This window comes from Sprattus sprattus, assembly GCF_963457725.1.
Source record: "Sprattus sprattus genome assembly, chromosome: 4".
Taxonomy (NCBI): domain Eukaryota; kingdom Metazoa; phylum Chordata; class Actinopteri; order Clupeiformes; family Clupeidae; genus Sprattus; species Sprattus sprattus.
The window spans coordinates 345,001-365,000 of record NC_137923.1 but is presented as its reverse complement, the minus strand read 5'-3'; the positions used below and the strand labels follow the sequence as shown (position 1 = coordinate 365,000).

Genomic DNA, 20,000 nt, shown 5'->3' with positions numbered 1-20,000 from the left:
ATTCCCAGCTCAGTGCAGGGATATCCTTCTTCAGAGAATGCAACAGCAGCAGCTTGCTGAGGATGATGGGGCGGTCCCGGATCACTGTGTCAAACTGGAAGTCCAGGCATAAACACAGACCCTAAAGGAAATAGAATGGAGGAGTGTTTTTGTGTTTGTTGTGATTTGTGAATCACAGCACTCTCATACTATACACTGTTGAATGAATCGTAGAAATGTGAACACGCCAGCCACAAGATTGATCCATATACTGATTATCATTTAACAAATGCATGCTTACTGAAATTGCTTGAGTCATGTTTAACAAACCTATATAATCTATGCTTGCTGAAAAACTGCTTTAATAGTGAACTATGCTTACATACTGTTGAAAAGAGGTTTTCAAGTGAATACCTTATGTAGAACAATGTATGTGTTTAAGTGCTGTTATAATTTTGAGTGTCTTTAGAAATGTGCAAGGCAGACAAAAAAGGGAAGTGTCATTTGGGGCCCTGAGTGTCAGGAAATGTGTGGTCAGGTCAGTTGGAGGCGAACACATGCTGTTGGTGAAGATAATGAACACGTGTTTGTTAAAGTATGACATAGAGAAAAAGGCATTGAGCAGTCTAACAAAGTCTATAATGTATGACCTAAAAAGGAAAGGTCTGTGACTTGGGAGGAAGTAGACTGGGGATAAAAAGGGGAGACGCTGTGAGCTTTGAGTCTTTTGAGCTTGTTTTTTGCTGGAGCTAGTCGACAATAAATCTTTGAGGTACTAATTTATACCACAAACCCGATTCTGACTCCTTCAATGGGGGGGTAACTCCCCCCGCACTTGCTGCACGCCGTACCTTAGTACATCTGCTAGGAACCAGCATCCTGTTTTTGGAACGAGTCACCCGTAAGAGACCGGGACTCCTCTGAAACAGAAACCCTGGCAGCAGTGAGAAAAGGTATGTTTTCCTTCTCTTTCAGGATAGAAAGAGAATACGAATAGGTGAACTCGTGAGAGACCTGGGATCCTGTTCGTATCTCGACTAAAACACACTTAAGAAGGAGTTTTGGAGTATGACATGATTTTCCGAACTAGTCAGTACTAAATGTTAGTAACAAAGTGCCGTCTTAGTTAATTGTGAGAGCCGTCGAAAAGCAAACAATTAATTATTTCTAGGAGGTTACTAAAGGATACATTTAACATGGCGCCCAATGTGGGGCGTATTAAAGTCTGTTAGATACCGGGGTAAATTTCTAACGATAGACATTAATATTCCGTGAGCACGAACTCATGCTGATTTCCGTTCCTAGGATGGGAGTCTGACTTACCACCAGATAGGAAATTCAGACGTACAACTGTAGAGAAGAGATAATTTGAATACGTGGTAAATCTGGAGCCCGTGTTTAAAGGTTAAAAAAAGGCACTTTTGAGGGATACCGAATTGATCATTCGTGTATTAATAAAGTGCGCTTCTTTCTGATGTGGGGCTATTTACTCTAATGATTGTTAGATACCAGGGTAATTTCTAATAATCGGGATAAGTAGTCCAGGTGCACGAACCCATCTGATTTCTGGTCCTATTGGAGGATAAAAAAAAATCTATGGTTAGTGCTTTTTGGTGTGTGCTGCTAATGCAGGTGGCGATACTAAAGTGTATCCCAGCAGGACAGCCACGGGCAAGGTCCTCCAGGAAGGAGGGCTTTGAATTTCACTAACAAAAACCCAAAGACAGTGAGAATGGATAATGCATCACATTCCAAAAATGCATTGCGTTGTTGTAAGAAAAAGGGAAATCATGTCATATCATCATGTCAAATCTAACTCCTGTGTGTTTGTCGAGGGGAAGATGGTTATTAGTGACAGCTAATAACACAGTGTGTCAGCGAGTGTGGAGGAATCGGTTCTAATTGGAAAAAGCAGCCTCTGGATTGCCAGAGGAAACTTAGGTAACAAAGTACAAGCCTTGCATTTGTTTAGATTGCATTGGATAGATAGATTAATTGAGTTAAGGTTTTGAGTTTTAAGTTTAATACTTTTAGTATTCATTTTAAAAAAGTTTAATGAATTCATTTGAATAAGTTTAATGAATTAATTTAGCTGCGTTGTTTTTTAGTATTTCTTTTTTTAGTTTTTGTTTTTTGTTCTTGTTACACTTTTCAAGCTGTTGTTCTTTGCGAACCAAGTGATTGAAGCAAATTTTGCGGAAGGGGCCAATCCGAGAGTCACACGGGAGAGGCAAGCTGCTGTGGATGGAAATCCAAGCAGAGCCTCCTCGCTTTACTCACCGGAGTCCCCACTGCATGTTGCGACTGATATAAACCGGGATGAGCAGTTAGCCAAAGATTATGGTACTGAGTTAACTGTTACTATACCTCATGATGATGAGATTGGGGCATATGCTATGCCTACTCCTAGAAATAGTCCGGAACCCATTCCGGCAGCCGCTTCCGAGAGAACCGACGATAAACAGTTTTACACAGAAGTAGCCAGAAGTAGCTACGGCTTTCCCATGGGGAGCCTTATGCGAAAATATAGAGATAAGATTCCTAGTACAAAAAGCCAGTCGAGGAACAATACCTACTACAAGCCCTTGCTGCGAAGGAACTAGAGTTTATGCATCCGGGGATGCTAGAGCGAAGAGCGCAGGAGAAAGAGGAGGATAGTGAGGATGAACTGTCTAAACAAAATTAACGATGCAACATAGTTTAAAACGAAACTAAATTTGTTACGAACACGAACAACTGTCCATCGTATTCGAAAATTATGAAAGCATGAACTGGTGAATGAAACGAATAAAACGTTCAAGTAAAAACGAATTTTTGCAACATAGTTTACCTTCTTCGAGGCCGATGAGACCTGGAACGCCAACTCCTGTTCGACATAAAAGCCCGGCTAGGAGTCAGGGCCCCATTTGCACAGGGGTCAATGATAATTCAGCCGGAGCCATTAATGCGTTCAGAGGGTGCTGCCCAGTTTGATAGGCCGCTATGAGATTGAGAGCGAGATGTAAAACAAGTAACTGAAGCAAATTTTGCGGGAGGGGCCAATCCGAGAGACAAGCGGGAGAGGCGAGCTGCTGTGGACAAAAAACCAAGCAAAGCCTCGTCGCTTTACTCTCCGGAGTCCCCGCTGCATGTTGCGCATGATATAACCAAAGAAGAGCCGTCAGCTACTGATTATGGTACTACATTTAGTGTTACTATACCTAATGATGAAGAGATTGGGGCATGTGCTATGCCTACTTGATACAAAGAGAGTTTGGGGCAAAAAACCGATCTCCCATCCTGAATTGGTTTCAGAGCATTGAAGCATATTGAAACCTGATTGGGACTGGGGAGGCCGACCAAGAACCGATGATAAACAGTTTGATAAAGATAGTAGGATTTAGGTCATGTGGTGGCTTAGGCTCTGCTCTGCATGCAAACTGGTGGGGGCAAGAAATAAAAAACAAGACAAAGAAAGCCCCGGGGAAACTGTACGAAGTGGCCTGTGAGTTCTGAAATCTCACATGAAAATGATATATGAAATTGATGAATGAAATTGATATATATGTAGCCTATATAAATATGACTGCATGTTATTTCTAATGAAATTAAAAGATGGTTTTCTTGCTGAAAATAAAGACGCTTTAGTCCTCAAGAATAATGATTGGGGTGGGATGAGTCATACTGGTCCGAAAGAGAGACTGTGTCTGCAGGCAAATGGACTTTTATTCTGGAGAAAGATGTGCTGGCAAAGAATCGCGGTCTGGAGAACTCCTTGGTGGTCGTGTGGAGAGGACGGGTGCCAATGGGGCTGGTGGCTGGTCGGTTCAAGAGGAGGATGTTGAATGAATCGTAGAAATGTGAACACGCCAGCCACAAGATTGATCCATATACTGATTATCATTTAACAAATGCATGCTTACTGAAATTGCTTGAGTCATGTTTAACAAACCTATATAATCTATGCTTGCTGAAAAACTGCTTTAATAGTGAACTATGCTTACATACTGTTGAAAAGAGGTTTTCAAGTGAATACCTTATGTAGAACAATGTATGTGTTTAAGTGCTGTTATAATTTTGAGTGTCTTTAGAAATGTGCAAGGCAGACAAAAAAGGGAAGTGTCATTTGGGGCCCTGAGTGTCAGGAAATGTGTGGTCAGGTCAGTTGGAGGCGAACACATGCTGTTGGTGAAGATAATGAACACGTGTTTGTTAAAGTATGACATAGAGAAAAAGGCATTGAGCAGTCTAACAAAGTCTATAATGTATGACCTAAAAAGGAAAGGTCTGTGACTTGGGAGGAAGTAGACTGGGGATAAAAAGGGGAGACGCTGTGAGCTTTGAGTCTTTTGAGCTTGTTTTTTGCTGGAGCTAGTCGACAATAAATCTTTGAGGTACTAATTTATACCACAAACCCGATTCTGACTCCTTCAATGGGGGGGTAACTCCCCCCGCACTTGCTGCACGCCGTACCTTAGTACATCTGCTAGGAACCAGCATCCTGTTTTTGGAACGAGTCACCCGTAAGAGACCGGGACTCCTCTGAAACAGAAACCCTGGCAGCAGTGAGAAAAGGTATGTTTTCCTTCTCTTTCAGGATAGAAAGAGAATACGAATAGGTGAACTCGTGAGAGACCTGGGATCCTGTTCGTATCTCGACTAAAACACACTTAAGAAGGAGTTTTGGAGTATGACATGATTTTCCGAACTAGTCAGTACTAAATGTTAGTAACAAAGTGCCGTCTTAGTTAATTGTGAGAGCTGTCGAAAAGGCTCTCGGCGTCGAAAAGCAAACAATGAATTATTTCTAGGAGGTTACTAAAGGATACATTTAACAACACACATTATTTAAAAAAAACAAGCAAACAAAAACCATTTCTATTTTTACTGATTTATACTCTGTACATTTACTCTTAGTCAAGAACTGGACATAGCAGGATGACATGTTGCTGCTTTTGCATCCAAACATCCTTCCTGATCACCTGTAGAGCGGGGCACTTGATGGTGTGCAGAGGGAGATGGGCTCTAGTCTTACCTGCAGAGCGGGGCACTTGATGGTGTCCAGGAGAAGGTGGGCTCTAGTCTTACCTGTAGAGCGGGGCACTTGATAGTGTGCAGAGGAAGATGGGCACTTGATAGTGTGCAGAGCGGGGCACTTGATAGTGTGCAGAGGAAGATGGGCTCATACCTGCAGAGCGGGGCACTTGATAGTGTGCAGAGGAAGATGGCCTCTCACCTGCAGAACGGGGCACTTGATAGTGTGCAGAGCGGGGCACTTGATAGTGTGCAGAGCGGGGCACTTGATAGTTTGCAGAGCGGGGCACTTGATAGTGTGCAGAGGAAGATGGCCTCTCACCTGCAGAACGGGGCACTTGATAGTGTGCAGAGCGGGGCACTTGATAGTGTGCAGAGGAAGATGGGCTCTCACCTGCAGAGCGGGGCACTTGATAGTGTGCAGAGGAGGATGGGCTCTCACCTGCAGAACGGGGCACTTGATAGTGTGCAGAGGAGGATGGGCTCTAGCTCTCACCTGTAGAGCGGGTCACTTGATAGTCTGTAGAGCGGGTCACTTGATAGTGTGCAGAGCGGGGCAATTGATAGTGTGCAAAGCGGGGCACTTGATAGTGTGCAGAGGAAGATGGGCTCTCACCTGCAGAGCGGGGCACTTGATAGTGTGCAGAGGAAGATGGCCTCTCACCTGCAGAACGGGGCACTTGATAGTGTGCAGAGCGGGGCACTTGATAGTGTGCAGAGGAAGATGGGCTCTCACCTGCAGAGCGGGGCACTTGATAGTGTGCAGAGGAGGATGGGCTCTCACCTGCAGAACGGGGCACTTGATAGTGTGCAGAGGAGGATGGGCTCTAGCTCTCACCTGTAGAGCGGGTCACTTGATAGTCTGTAGAGCGGGTCACTTGATAGTGTGCAGAGCGGGGCAATTGATAGTGTGCAAAGCGGGGCACTTGATAGTGTGCAGAGGAAGATGGGCTCTCACCTGCAGAGCGGGGCACTTGATAGTGTGCAGAGGAAGATGGGCTCTTACCTGTAGAGCGGGGCACTTGATAGTGTGTAGAGCGGGGCACTTGATGGTGTCCAGGAGGAGATGGGCTCTTACCTGCAGAACGGGGCACTTGATAGTGTGCAGAGGAAGATGGGCTCTCACCTGCAGAACGGGGCACTTGATAGTGTGCATAGGAGGATGGGCTCTAGCTCTCACCTGTAGAGCGGGTCACTTGATAGTCTGTAGAGCGGGTCACTTGATAGTGTGCAGAGCGGGGCAATTGATAGTGTGCAAAGCGGGGCACTTGATAGTGTGCAGAGGAAGATGGGCTCTAACCTGCAGAGCGGGGCACTAGATAGTGTGCAGGGGCCTCATTACAGAAAAAATCCTAACTGCTCATCCTAACTTAAGTTAGGGACTCAAAGATAGGAAAAATCCTAACTTCCTATTACAGAAGCAATCCTTAACCTGTTGGTCGTTTCCTATCTTATCTTTGGCCTCCTATCTTATCTTAACTTAGGAAATCCTAACTGTTCTGTCAATCAGATTTTTCGATCGTCAATCGTCAAGTTATGTCTGTTTCTGCACTTAGAATGTGCACGACATTGATGGAACACATCACTTTTAACGTTAAAAAGCGTTGGTTGTTGCGCTCTTTTATCTTTGGTCAACATACAAGAACATACAAGACAACATGGAGAATACAGAGGGAAAAAAAAGAAGGGCATTTAATTTTAATTCGGATGAGCTTGAGGCGTTGGTTGTGGCAGTGGGGGACAGAAGAGATGTATTGTTTGGGAAATTTACTCCGGTATTGACATCAAAAACAAAAGACATCAAATGGCAAGAGGTCACCGAAGCGGTCGCCGCGGTTTGTGGAGTGACTCGGGCGGTGGAAAGCATCAAGAAAAAGTGGTCTGCTGTCGCCAGTGATGCAAAGATCAGAGGGGATTTAATGAAGAGGGACCAGGCTAAAACAGGGGCTGGTGTCCCTAAAGTGAGGCCCTTACCACATTGGAGGAGAAGATCCTGGCCGTCATGGGTCAAGTCTACACCCAAGGTAAGATGAGTTCTAAGCTAGTTTATATCGCTAGTTCGCCATCTAGCTTAGCAATCGCTGCTAATTTTAATGTCTGACTTCATTAAGACATAAGGAAAGAAAGCTCGCAGTAAAGTTAAATTAGGCATAAACCTGTAGAGTGAACCACAGATTCACAGAATAAGTATTAACTAGTGTCAGTGTGTCCGCATTTAAGGGGCGGGGGTGTATAGTCAGCTGGTACCTGCTAGCGCTAAGCTGTAACGAAGATACTTCAAAATGTAGCAACTACGTTAAGCCTGTCGATAACGGTTTGAGGAGTGGCTACATAGTAACCATAACTAGGGTGACCAATTAACAGCAAAACAAAAGCCAACGCTGATAACTCCCCTAACATGAAATCATTTCTGCATCATTTGTGTTGTGTATTATATAGGCATTTCAACCGGCACAGAAGTGGGCCTGAATGAGGAGGTGGAACACGAAAGTGTCGAGCTTCCCGCCTCAACTCAGGTCATGCTAACATTAATGAGTTCAGAGTGTGACAGCAGAACTCTGCCACCTGCAAGAGTCATCCCATCGCCTGGTAAGTTTATTTTTGCTATTTAAATATTGAAATAAATGTGCTAAATGTGCATTTTTACAAAGCTATCTCCATCATGACCAGTTGAAGTTTGTAATGTATCTGTTAATCTAGGCCAAGAGCGTAGTTTATGTTATGGACGGTAGAGACATGTCCACACCCACTTTTGCTGAAAGCTTGAAATTGTCCCCACCACTTTTTCTGATATATACTTAACTGCACTTAATTGCGTTTAAATCGTGGTGCGCATATTGAAGTCACATCAATTCTTCTCGGTTGAATTACTCGGTTGAATTACTCTACTTAAAAAAAGTGAATCCATAGGCATACCATGAACCTTCATCTGTACAATAAGGCAAGGTTGCAGGGGGGGAATATCCCTACCACTTTTTGATACAGAACTACACCCTTGGTCTTGGCTACTGTTTCACAGTTTAACATTTTTCTCTACAGCTAAAAAGAAATGCACAGGCCTACAGGAGGAGATCCTGGAGTTGGAGAAGGAGAAGCTGACAATAATGCGGGAAACATTAAAGATTAAGAAGGAGAGGCTACAATTAGAAAAGGACAAATTTAAATTTATGAAAGAAAATTTTAAATCTGGAAGGTACTTAGATCTCTATGAAGTATAAAATTTAATAATTTGCACACTTATTTAAATTTGATTGCACTACATACATATCTATTCACATTTACATACAGTATTTATACACCAATTTATTTATTCATATTTACATTGTACATTTTTAATTGTTATTCTTATTGTTGAATTAAATATTTAAAATCAAACTGCAATGTTTTGTTTTTAATAAAGCTTTAATTATCTTGTAAAATAATGCGCAATTAGGTTGTTTCTGGCGATTCTGCCAGTCTGTGCACCATCATGTATGCCATCATGGCCTTCCTCCACATCTTCAATTATGGCTGGGATGTTCTCAGGGTCTGGGAGATTAGCCATCCTGCATATGTTGTGCAACACAGCAGTGGCCTTTACAAACATCACTGCCTTTTCAGGGGAATACTGAAGACATCCCCCACTCATATCATGACATCTCCATCTACAACAACACAAATGAACCAGCAGTGAACCAATTAAGCGGGTTGTTTGTATTGCCATTATAACATACACTTCTCTTTTTAAGTGTACATACTGTTACACTATACCCTCTTCTTCAAGGTTACACTCCTAACACACACTTCTTAACTATGCTATCGAATGCACCAAAGCAGTATGTCTCACCTTCCTTTCCATACACCATACAACCTCTCCTGACGACTACGGCACCTTTTGTGTGACACATTGTACCTCCTCTCTGCCTCTGTATTTTCGTTCATGACTGGTGTCATCAGGTAGGGTTTCAAGGGGTATCCAGAGTCCCCCAAAAGCCATCCACTTGCCCTGCCCTCACTCAGGTACACATTGATACCACTGTGAATGCATACAGTGCATATTTTAAATACAGTTTCAAGTAAAGTAAGTAAAACAATTATTGATGTTACTGTCTATGAAGGACCCACCTGGTGTTCAATATAAAAGAGTCATGGATGGATCCAGGCCACTTTGCCAACAAATGCCGTATAACCATATTATGGTCCCCTATGGCCTGGACATTGATGGCATGGTATCCCTTACGGCATACGTATGCCGGCTCAGTTGGGCCACTTGGAGCTTTGATGGGGAAAAGTGACCCATCAATAAGCCCAATTACCCCTGGCATTCCACCCTGTCTTAAAAACTCCTCCTTAATGTGCTGCAGCTCTTCTCCACGAGGAAACTTAATATATTGGTGAGCAAGATTGCAGATGGCATTGGTGACTTCCATGAGGTTGCGCGAAATACAAGGCTGCGAAACGGAAGATAGGCTGGCAACCTCAGTCTGGAAGTCACCCTTAGCAAAAAAACGCAAGGCGTTCGTTACCTGCACAACCACTGGCAAGGCTCCATGTCTCCTTGTAGGCCTCTCCAGAGCTGGACGCAATTCCTCCACCAAATTCAAAATTAAATGTCTTGGCAGGCGATAAAATGAAATTAAAATATGGTCAGGAAAATTTAAGACATCATTATGTGGTCTCAGCAGTCTTTCTGCCATTACATTCCTGTTTTGATGTTCCTCTTCATTGTCAAACAGACCTACCAACAGTGCTGCTGCCATTTTCTTTTCAGTAACTGACAATTATTTTGAATTTAGGACAGGTTCTATAGCCGCCTAACTTAGGAATCCTAACTTAAGAAATTCCTAAGTTAGGTTGGTTCTGTAATGGATAAATTCTTATCTTAAGATAAGATAGGATTTCTTCCTAAGTTAAGTTAGGAAACCTCCTTCTGTAATGCCAAAAATCCTAAATACCCTCCTATCTTAAGATAAGACAGGATTTCAGAGTTAGGAAGTTTCTGTAATGAGGCCCCAGAGGAAGATGGGCTCTAGTCTCACCTGTAGAGCGGGGCACTTGATGGGCACTCACCTGTAGAGCGGGGCACTTGATAGTGTGCAGAGGAAGATGGGCTCATACCTGCAGAGCGGGGCACTTGATAGTGTGCAGAGCGGGGCACTTGATAGTGTGCAGAGGAAGATGGGCTCATACCTGCAGAGCGGGGCACTTGATAGTGTGCAGAGCGGGGCACTTGATAGTGTGCAGAGCGGGGCACATGATAGTGTGCAGAGCGGGGCACTTGATAGTGTGCAGAGCGGGGCACTTGATAGTGTGTAGAGCGGGGCACTTGATAGTGTGCAAAGGAAGATGGGCTCATACCTGCAGAGCGGGGCACTTGATAGTGTGCAGAGGAGGATGGGCTCATACCTGCAGAGCGGGGCACTCACCTGTAGAGCGGGGCACTTGATGGTGTCCAGGAGAAGGTGGGCTCTCGTGGCGACGGCAGGGTTGACGTCCTCCACGCTAGCCAGGAAGGAGCAGAAGGCGTGGGCCAGGCAGTACTTCAGGAGGTGACTCTTGGTTACGGCGTCCATGTCCAGGAAACGGCACAACACTGCAACCCTCTCCACTAAGAACAGAACCATTCACACTCCTCACATAAGACATTGCAACCCTCTCCACTAAGAACAGAACCATTCACACTCACATAAAACAACTGATCTGGGAACAAATAACACAGCCTGGTTTTCCCTGTATCAAGTTGCTTATGCTGTGTTTGGTACCACTTTACAATAAGGCTCCATTATAAATGGTCTATAAATGGTTTATAAATAGGTTATTAATTAGGTTATAAACCCTTTGTAAGTCATTAATAAGCCCTTATAAATTAGTTTTATATGTAAGCACACTGAGAGCCATTGCACCAAGACAAATTCCTTGTTTGCGCAAACTAACTTGGCCAATAAAATCTGATTCTGAGTCTGATTCTGATTAAGACTAAGGGCATTAGTTTCTTCAACATCAGAGGACTCTCACCTGCTTCGAAGCGGATCTTCCAGTCCTTGTTATTAAAGTTGGCATCCACCAGCCTCCAGAAGATGTCTGCTCCGTACGAGAGTGTGATGGCATGAAGCAGCTGGGGCACTGCCAGGGACGCCAGCTGGCAGAACTCAGACTTCAGCATGTTCCACAGGCTGGGGAGGTCACACACACACACACACACACACACACACACACACACACACACACACACACACACACACACACACACACACACACATGGGGAGGTCACACTGGGGAGGTCGCAAGTTCAAAAGTTCAAGTTCAAAGTACTTTATTTAGGGTCATTGCCACAAAGACAACGAGACAGTAAAGGCAGCAACAGATTTCTTACACAGCTAAATAATTATAAATAACAATTAATACATAGATTCATAAATATCATACATAAAATAATAATAATAATAATAATGAAAAAAAGCAATATATCTCCATATCTCCATATTAAGGTGCATCAAGTGTTAGAGTGCAGTCCATGGGGGGCGGGGCAAACAGGCTAGATTCAAGGCATTGTGAACATGCATTTCATGTAAGTATTTAATACAACAACAATAATAATAGTTCTCAGAAGAAGTAATGATAAAAGAGCCGCCTGTTTGACTGTCAGGGGGTTTCTACTTGACTGTCTACTCTCAAGGTGGCTCCCTGCATTCGCACTGCTTAGATAAAACCTTCAAATCCTTGACCTCGTCTTCCTTTTATTACATGTCATTGAGTGTCCAGTGAATTATATCCCAAAGTTAGACCTTAAACATTGAAATAATGTGATGACAGGAATGCACAATGAAAAACTTAAAAAGCCTTGAATCTAGGCAAGTAAACATGCCTACTGTTCTGGATGAGCCTACTGTTCTGTTCTGGATGAGCCTACTGTACTGGATGAGCCTACTGTTCTGGATGAGCCTTCTGTTCTGGATGAGCCTACTGTTCTGTTCTGGATGAGCCTACTGTTCTGGATGAGCCTTCTGTTCTGGATGAGCCTACTGTTCTGTTCTGGATGAGCCTACTGTACTGGATGAGCCTACTGTTCTGGATGAGCCTACTGTTCTGGATGAGCCTACTGTTCTGGATGAGCCTACTGTACTGGATGAGCCTACTGTTCTGTTCTGGATGAGCCTACTGTACTGGATGAGCCTACTGTTCTGGATGAGCCTTCTGTTCTGGATGAGCCTACTGTTCTGTTCTGGATGAGCCTACTGTTCTGGATGAGCCTACTGTTCTGTTCTGGATGAGCCTACTGTTCTGTTCTGGATAAGCCTACTGTACTGGATGAGCCTACTGTTCTGTTCTGGATGAGCCTACTGTTCTGGATGAGCCTACTGTTCTGTTCTGGATGAGCCTACTGTACTGGATGAGCCTACTGTTCTGTTCTGGATGAGCCTACTGTTCTGTTCTGGATGAGCCTACTGTACTGGATGAGCCTACTGTTCTGTTCTGGATGAGCCTACTGTTCTGTTCTGGATGAGCCTACTGTACTGGATGAGCCTACTGTTCTGTACTGGATGAGCCTACTGTTCTGTACTGGATGAGCCTACTGTTCTGGATGAGCCTACTGTACTGGATGAGCCTACTGTTCTGTTCTGGATGAGCCTACTGTACTGGATGAGCCTACTGTTCTGTTCTGGATGAGCCTACTGTTCTGGTTGAGCCTACTGTTCTGTTCTGGATGAGCCTACTGTTCTGGATGAGCCTACTGTTCTGTTCTGGATGAGCCTACTGTACTGGATGAGCCTACTGTTCTGTTCTGGATGAGCCTACTGTTCTGTTCTGGATGAGCCTACTGTTCTGGATGAGCCTACTGTACTGGATGAGCCTACTGTTCTGTTCTGGATGAGCCTACTGTTCTGGATGAGCCTACTGTTCTGGATGAGCCTACTGTTCTGTTCTGGATGAGCCTACTGTTCTGTTCTGGATGAGCCTACTGTACTGGATGAGCCTACTGTTCTGGATGAGCCTACTACTGTTCTGGATGAGCCTACTACTGTTCTGGATGAGCCTACTGTACTGGATGAGCCTACTGTTCTGGATGAGCCTACTGTACTGGATGAGCCTACTGTTCTGTTCTGGATGAGCCTACTGTACTGGATGAGCCTACTGTTCTGGATGAGCCTACTGTTCTGGATGAGCCTACTACTGTTCTGGATGAGCCTACTGTACTGGATGAGCCTACTGTTCTGGATGAGCCTACTACTGTTCTGGATGAGCCTACTGTACTGGATGAGCCTACTGTTCTGGATGAGCCTACTGTTCTGGATGAGCCTACTGTTCTGTTCTGGATGAGCCTACTGTTCTGGATGAGCCTACTGTTCTGGATGAGCCTACTGTACTGGATGAGCCTACTGTTCTGGATGAGCCTACTGTTCTGGATGAGCCTACTGTTCTGTTCTGGATGAGCCTACTGTTCTGGATGAGCCTACTGTTCTGGATGAGCCTACTGTACTGGATGAGCCTACTGTTCTGGATGAGCCTACTGTTCTGGATGAGCCTACTGTTCTGTTTTGGATGAGCCTACTGTTCTGTTTTGGATGAGCCTACTGTTCTGGATGAGCGTACTGTACTGGATGAGCCTACTGTTCTGTTCTGGATGAGCCTACTGTTCTGGATGAGCCTACTGTACTGGATGAGCCTACTGTTCTGGATGAGCCTACTGTTCTGTTCTGGATGAGCCTACTGTTCTGGATGAGCCTACTGTTCTGGATGAGCCTACTGTTCTGGATGAGCCTACTGTACTGGATGAGCCTACTGTACTGGATGAGCCTTCTGTTCTGGATGAGCCTACTGTTCTGGATGAGCCTACTGTTCTGGATGAGCCTACTGTTCTGTTCTGGATGAGCCTACTGTTCTGTTCTGGATGAGCCTACTGTTCTGTTCTGGATGAGCCTACTGTACTGGATGAGCCTACTGTTCTGTACTGGATGAGCCTACTGTTCTGGATGAGCCTACTGTTCTGTTCTGGATAAGCCTACTGTTCTGTTCTGGATGAGTCTACTGTTCTGTTCTGGATGAGCCTACTGTACTGGATGAGCCTACTGTTCTGTTTTGGATGAGCCTACTGTTCTGTTCTGGATGAGCCTACTGTTCTGGATGAGCCTACTGTTCTGTTCTGGATGAGCCTACTGTTCTGGATGAGCCTACTGTTCTGTTCTGGATGAGCCTACTGTTCTGTTCTGGATGAGCCTACTGTTCTGGATGAGCCTACTGTTCTGTTCTGGATGAGCCTACTGTTCTGTTCTGGATGAGCCTACTGTTCTGGATGAGCCTACTGTTCTGTTCTGGATGAGCCTACTGTTCTGTTCTGTATGAGCCTACTGTTCTGGATGAGCCTACTGTTCTGGATGAGCCTACTGTTCTGTTCTGGATAAGCCTACTGTTCTGTTCTGGATGAGCCTACTGTTCTGTTCTGGATAAGCCTACTGTTCTGTTCTGGATGAGTCTACTGTTCTGTTCTGGATGAGCCTACTGTACTGGATGAGCCTACTGTTCTGTTCTGGATGAGCCTACTGTTCTGGATGAGCCTACTGTTCTGTTCTGGATGAGCCTACTGTTCTGGATGAGCCTACTGTTCTGTTCTGGATGAGCCTACTGTTCTGTTCTGGATGAGCCTACTGTTCTGGATGAGCCTACTGTTCTGTTCTGGATGAGCCTACTGTTCTGTTCTGGATGAGCCTACTGTTCTGGATGAGCCTACTGTTCTGTTCTGGATGAGCCTACTGTTCTGTTCTGGATGAGCCTACTGTACTGGATGAGCCTACTGTTCTGGATGAGCCTACTGTTCTGTTCTGGATAAGCCTACTGTTCTGTTCTGGATGAGTCTACTGTTCTGTTCTGGATGAGCCTATTGTACTGGATGAGCCTACTGTTCTGTTTTGGATGAGCCTACTGTTCTGTTCTGGATGAGCCTACTGTTCTGGATGAGCCTACTGTTCTGTTCTGGATGAGCCTACTGTTCTGGATGAGCCTACTGTTCTGTTCTGGATGAGCCTACTGTTCTGTTCTGGATGAGCCTACTGTTCTGGATGAGCCTACTGTTCTGTTCTGGATGAGCCTACTGTTCTGGATGAGCCTACTGTTCTGTTCTGGATGAGCCTACTGTTCTGTTCTGGATGAGCCTACTGTTCTGGATGAGCCTACTGTACTGGATGAGCCTACTGTTCTGTTCCTGATGAGCCTACTGTTCTGTTCTGGATGAGCCTACTGTTCTGGATGAGCCTACTGTACTGTTCTGGATGAGCCTACTGTACTGGATGAGCCTACTGTTCTGTTCTGGATGAGCTAGCTTTCAGAGTAAACCAAGAGTGTAGGTGGATAAGCTAGCTTTCATCTATGGAATGTGCATGAAAATGTTCGAAAATGTTTTTGAAGATTTAGTTATTTAGTCATTCCATAATTGTTAAATAATAAGTTCAGATTCTCTTTTCAGTCACCTGGGTATCATCATTTTCTCTTGAACATAGGACAGAAATTGTGGGTGATCTTTCTTGGCCATATACAAGCACTCTCCATGAAGACACAAGATCCTCAAGCAGTCTAACATATTGTAGAGGATATCCGGTTCCTCAAACTTGGCCATATCCTGTAGGGTTGGCAAAAGAGACACCACAGTTCATCACATACCGATTTCTTAAGTTTCAGATGCCAGTACCACTCTTTCATAGTAGTAATAGTCTCATACACAGCAAGCTTATTATCGTTATAAGTCATTATCTCCCTCTGGAACGAAATACTGTTTTCTGATTGGCTAATGGGGTGTACATTAAGTTCGTATAGACTGACACCTTGGACGTAGTCCCAGTAGAAAAGTTAAATCGCCGTTCCATATCAATGCTCTTGAATGGTTACCATTGACAACCAACGTAACGTTTTTTTTTTTTTTTTTAAACTCACTACTTTCTCTAACGCGAGCACTAGGCTTCAAATCAAGAATTCATCAGGTTATTATGCATATTAAGTTTCCTAAAGATAAAGGAAATTCTAAATAATAATAATAATAATAAAAAAAAATGTGGATGTTGTAAACGGGAGATAAGTGGGATAACGGCCTCCGAGCTGAACAGTTCTACAAATAATGGACTTCGCGGAGCAACTCCACTCTGCTGCGCACCGTGGAGTTCTTTGCCCCGCATCGTCCATTATCTTTGTAGAACTGTACAGCTCGTCAGCCGTTATCCCTTACATAGTAGGGACACTGTAGAGACACAGTGTATGAGGTTATTGTTTTGAATTCTGTTAGTGGTCATTCAAACATGCATGTAGGAATGGAAATCATTCGTATTAGCCAATGTTGAGTGACAACCTGCAATATGGTGTAGATGAGCTTGAGGGACACAGGAAGATCCAGATAGGAGAACTCCTTGCCAGCATTGGTCTTCCAAGCTGAAGAAAGGAGAAAGAGGTACATGAACTATCTTATAAGGCAACCTCAAATATGCAAAACAAGCTCATTACACCAAATGCATCACTAGATATTGTATATATATATATGTATATGTGTATGTATATATGTTAATGCTTTTTTAAGTTGTTAAGCCATTAACACTCTGGCAAGGTGACTGCCAATGGAAACTAGCCTTTTGGCTACAATTGGGTGCATTTACATTTTAATGTTTGTTAATGTACACTGTCCCTCTTCAACAAATAAACAAACTGAAACTGAAACTGAAGATAGCAAGTAAACAATTGACTGGTAGACATACAAGAGTCGTTCGGTGAATTGCCTTGGTTGCCATGGTTATCATTCTTTTTGTTGTCCCCCTCCTCTGGGCACTTCTCCGTGCTCAGGAGACACTCTGGGCGGGGGAAGATTAAGCTGTCTTCCAGGTTGTTTGTCACGTCCTGTCAGAAACATCAGACACCCAAAATAGTTCAGTGGATCTGTTTTTTTAATATCTCTTCAGTAAGATGTATGCCTATATTTATATTTGCAACTATTGTCTCATGGATTCAAAAACAGTAAATGTTAATCGTGGAATGTGCAAAAGTTTGGGTGCTAAGTCAGAACTTAGTAACGTTCCTTTGGTAGATATTACAGGTTACAAGGATTTTCAGTGTAAAGAAAGACCAACGTAAATGGAAAAAGCAGACTGTCACTGAAAAACACATTCAAAACAAAATGTTTTCAATTAAGTTTTGTCCCCTCAATGCCAAGTATTTGTTGTTCAATGTTGAACTTAAACTCTTAATAATAAAACTATAAAATAATTAGTTAGATAAAATGCTGACATAACCAATTGTCCAGGATTACAAGAAATTTTAATCTAGACCAATTACTGTGATACCAAATGCTTTTGAGTTGTAAAAACACACACTACGAAGAGCTGGTCTCATCTGTCGAAACTTTAACTGAACTGCGACTTGTATAGTTTCAATCAAGTCTATCTTAAAAAAGAATCCCTATTTTGCCAGTTGAAACAGGCTTTGAATGTGTGTGTGTGTGTGTGTGTGTGTGTGTGTGTGTGTGTGTGTGTGTGTGTGTGTGTGTGTGTACTGTATCAGACAACATACTTGAGAACCTTACCCTGACATTTGTATGTGGGAGGTATAAATAGAGTGTCAACAAGGATTATGACATCATCACTTTAATTGTGTTTACTCTGCTCCAACATTTCTAAAGGTTGGCCTATTGTTCTTATGCATGTGCTCATGTGCTGTGTCTGTGTCTGTCTGTTGTTCTTATACATGTGCTCCTGTGCTGTGTCTGTGTCTGTCTGTTGTTCTTATAAATGTGCTCATGTGCTGTGTCTGTGTATGTCTGTTGTTCTTATGAATGTGCTCATGTGCTGTGTCTGTGTCTGTCTGTTGTTCTTATAAATGTGCTCATGTGCTGTGTCTGTGTCTGTCTGTTGTTCTTATGAATGTGCTCATGTGCTGTGTCTGTGTCTGTCTGTTGTTCTTATAAATGTGCTCATGTGCTGTGTCTGTGTCTGTTGTTCTTATGAATGTGCTCATGTGCTGTGTGTGTGTGTCTGTTGTTCTTATAAATGTGCTCATGTGCTGTGTCTGTGTCTGTTGTTCTTATGAATGTGCTCATGTGCTGTGTCTGTGTCTGTTGTTCTTATGAATGTGCTCATGTGCTGTGTGTGTGTGTCTGTTGTTCTTATGAATGTGTGTGTCTGTTGTTCTTATGAATGTGCTCATGTGTTGTGTTGTGTGTGTCTGTTGTTCTTATGAATGTCCTCCTGTGCTGTGTGTGTCTGTTGTTCTTATGAATGTGCTCATGTGTTGTGTCTGTTGTTCTTATGAATGTGCTCATGTGTGTCTGTTGTTCTTATGAATGTGCTCATGTGTTGTGTCTGTCTGTTGTTCTTATGAGTGTGTGTGTCTGTTGTTCTTATGAATGTGCTCATGTGTTGTGTGTGTCTGTTGTTCTTATGAATGTGCTCCTGTGTTGTGTCTGTTGTTCTTATGAATGTGCTCATGTGTTGTGTGTGTCTGTTGTTCTTATGAATGTGTGTGTCTGTTGTTCTTATGAATGTGCTCATGTGTTGTGTCTGTATCCTGTGTGTTGATGTTCCTCTGGTGAAGGCCTATTGTGCTCATGTGTTGTGTCTGCAGCCCATGTTTGATGTTTAAGTGCATATCTACATTTATAATGTATAATGTATATATTAATAATAATATATGAATCAGGGAGTCTAACCACCAGGTTGATCTCATCGTTGGGGGTGAGTCTCTTGAGCAGCTCACAGCCCAGCTGGTAGCACAGGATGCTAACCCTAACGCTAACCCTCACAGCCCAGCTGGTAGCAGAGGATGCTAACGCTAACCCTAACGCTAACCCTCACAGCCCAGCTGGTAGCACAGGATGCTAACCCTAACGCTAACGCTAACCCTATGTATATTAATCAGGGAGGCTAACCACCAGGTTGATCTCCTCATCGGGGGTGAGTCTCTTGAGCAGCTCACAGCCCAGCTGGTAGCACAGGATGCTAACCCTAACGCTAACCCTCACAGCCCAGCTGGTAGCAGAGGATGCTAACGCTAACCCTAACGCTAACCCTCACAGCCCAGCTGGTAGCACAGGATGCTAACCCTGACGCTAACGCTAACCCTATGTATATTAATCAGGGAGGCTAACCACCAGGTTGATCTCCTCGTCGGGGGTGAGTCTCTTGAGCAGCTCACAGCCCAGCTGGTAGCAGAGGATGCTTGACTGGCAGAGGCTGCACTCCAGGGCCTTCTCGTCCTTCTGGCAGGTGTGGGAGCCTCCCCAGGGTGCCTGGAAGATGTTGTTGATGAGGCCCACCACGTCCTCACCCAGACTGCTATCCAGGCCCACCATCACCCCATCGTCCTGGAGCTCCATCTAGGATAGGATAGGATAGGATCAACTTTTATTAATCCCGTGCGGGAATTTCAATTGCCAAAGCAGCAGGATAGTGGGAATAGTAAATCAATTATCTATATACATTATCATACAAAAAAAAAATAATACAAATTTGAATAAGAAATAAAATAAATAAATAGATAAAATAAATAGACAAAATAGCAAATTATAGACAAATTATATAAATATCATATAAAACTTGGTTTGGTTGTAAAGTCTAATGGCTATTGGCACGAAGGACTGGATCTGGACAAGACATGGACAAGACATGGTGTCAGACTGCATGCGCTTGATGTGAACATGTATGAACATGAACATGTGAACACATATGTATATATGTGTGTGTGTGTGCTTATTATATCTGTTGTTCTACACATAGTTCATGTGTCGCTCTGACTGTGTGTATATTTGAGGGTGTGTGAGAGGAGAACTGAAGGAGAGAGAGAGGGCACCTGTTTAAGGATGAGATCGAACATGAGGATGAAGCAGCCAAGGTTCATGTCATCGTCCTCACTGTCTAGATCCAGAGCACAGTTGCCGGAGGCGTGACCCAGGTTCCGGAAGGGGCTACAATGCAGTGGACTCCGAAAGGGGCTCGGGAATGGACTGAGTGCACTTTGCTGCCCCCTGCGTCCCGGGTCGGAGACTACACTCACCTGGAGAGACA

The 20,000-nt window shown here is 43.8% G+C and overlaps 1 protein-coding gene across 1 annotated transcript in view; it reads right to left on the bottom strand.

Moving 5' to 3' along the window:
- unc79 (unc-79 homolog, NALCN channel complex subunit) overlaps positions 1-20,000 on the bottom strand; it is a gene marked incomplete at both ends in the record, with an annotated part of 89,038 nt that overhangs the window by 35,225 nt on the left and 33,813 nt on the right. Inside the window, 8 exons of the mRNA XM_080837810.1 lie at positions 1-121; positions 10,398-10,579; positions 10,987-11,144; positions 15,435-15,583; positions 16,304-16,383; positions 16,704-16,842; positions 19,085-19,312; positions 19,786-19,989. The exon at positions 1-121 is cut by the window's left edge and continues 81 nt beyond it. Of these exons, the coding sequence (XP_080693936.1) occupies positions 1-121; positions 10,398-10,579; positions 10,987-11,144; positions 15,435-15,583; positions 16,304-16,383; positions 16,704-16,842; positions 19,085-19,312; positions 19,786-19,989 (1,261 nt within the window). The remainder of the gene's footprint in view (positions 122-10,397; positions 10,580-10,986; positions 11,145-15,434; positions 15,584-16,303; positions 16,384-16,703; positions 16,843-19,084; positions 19,313-19,785; positions 19,990-20,000) is intronic.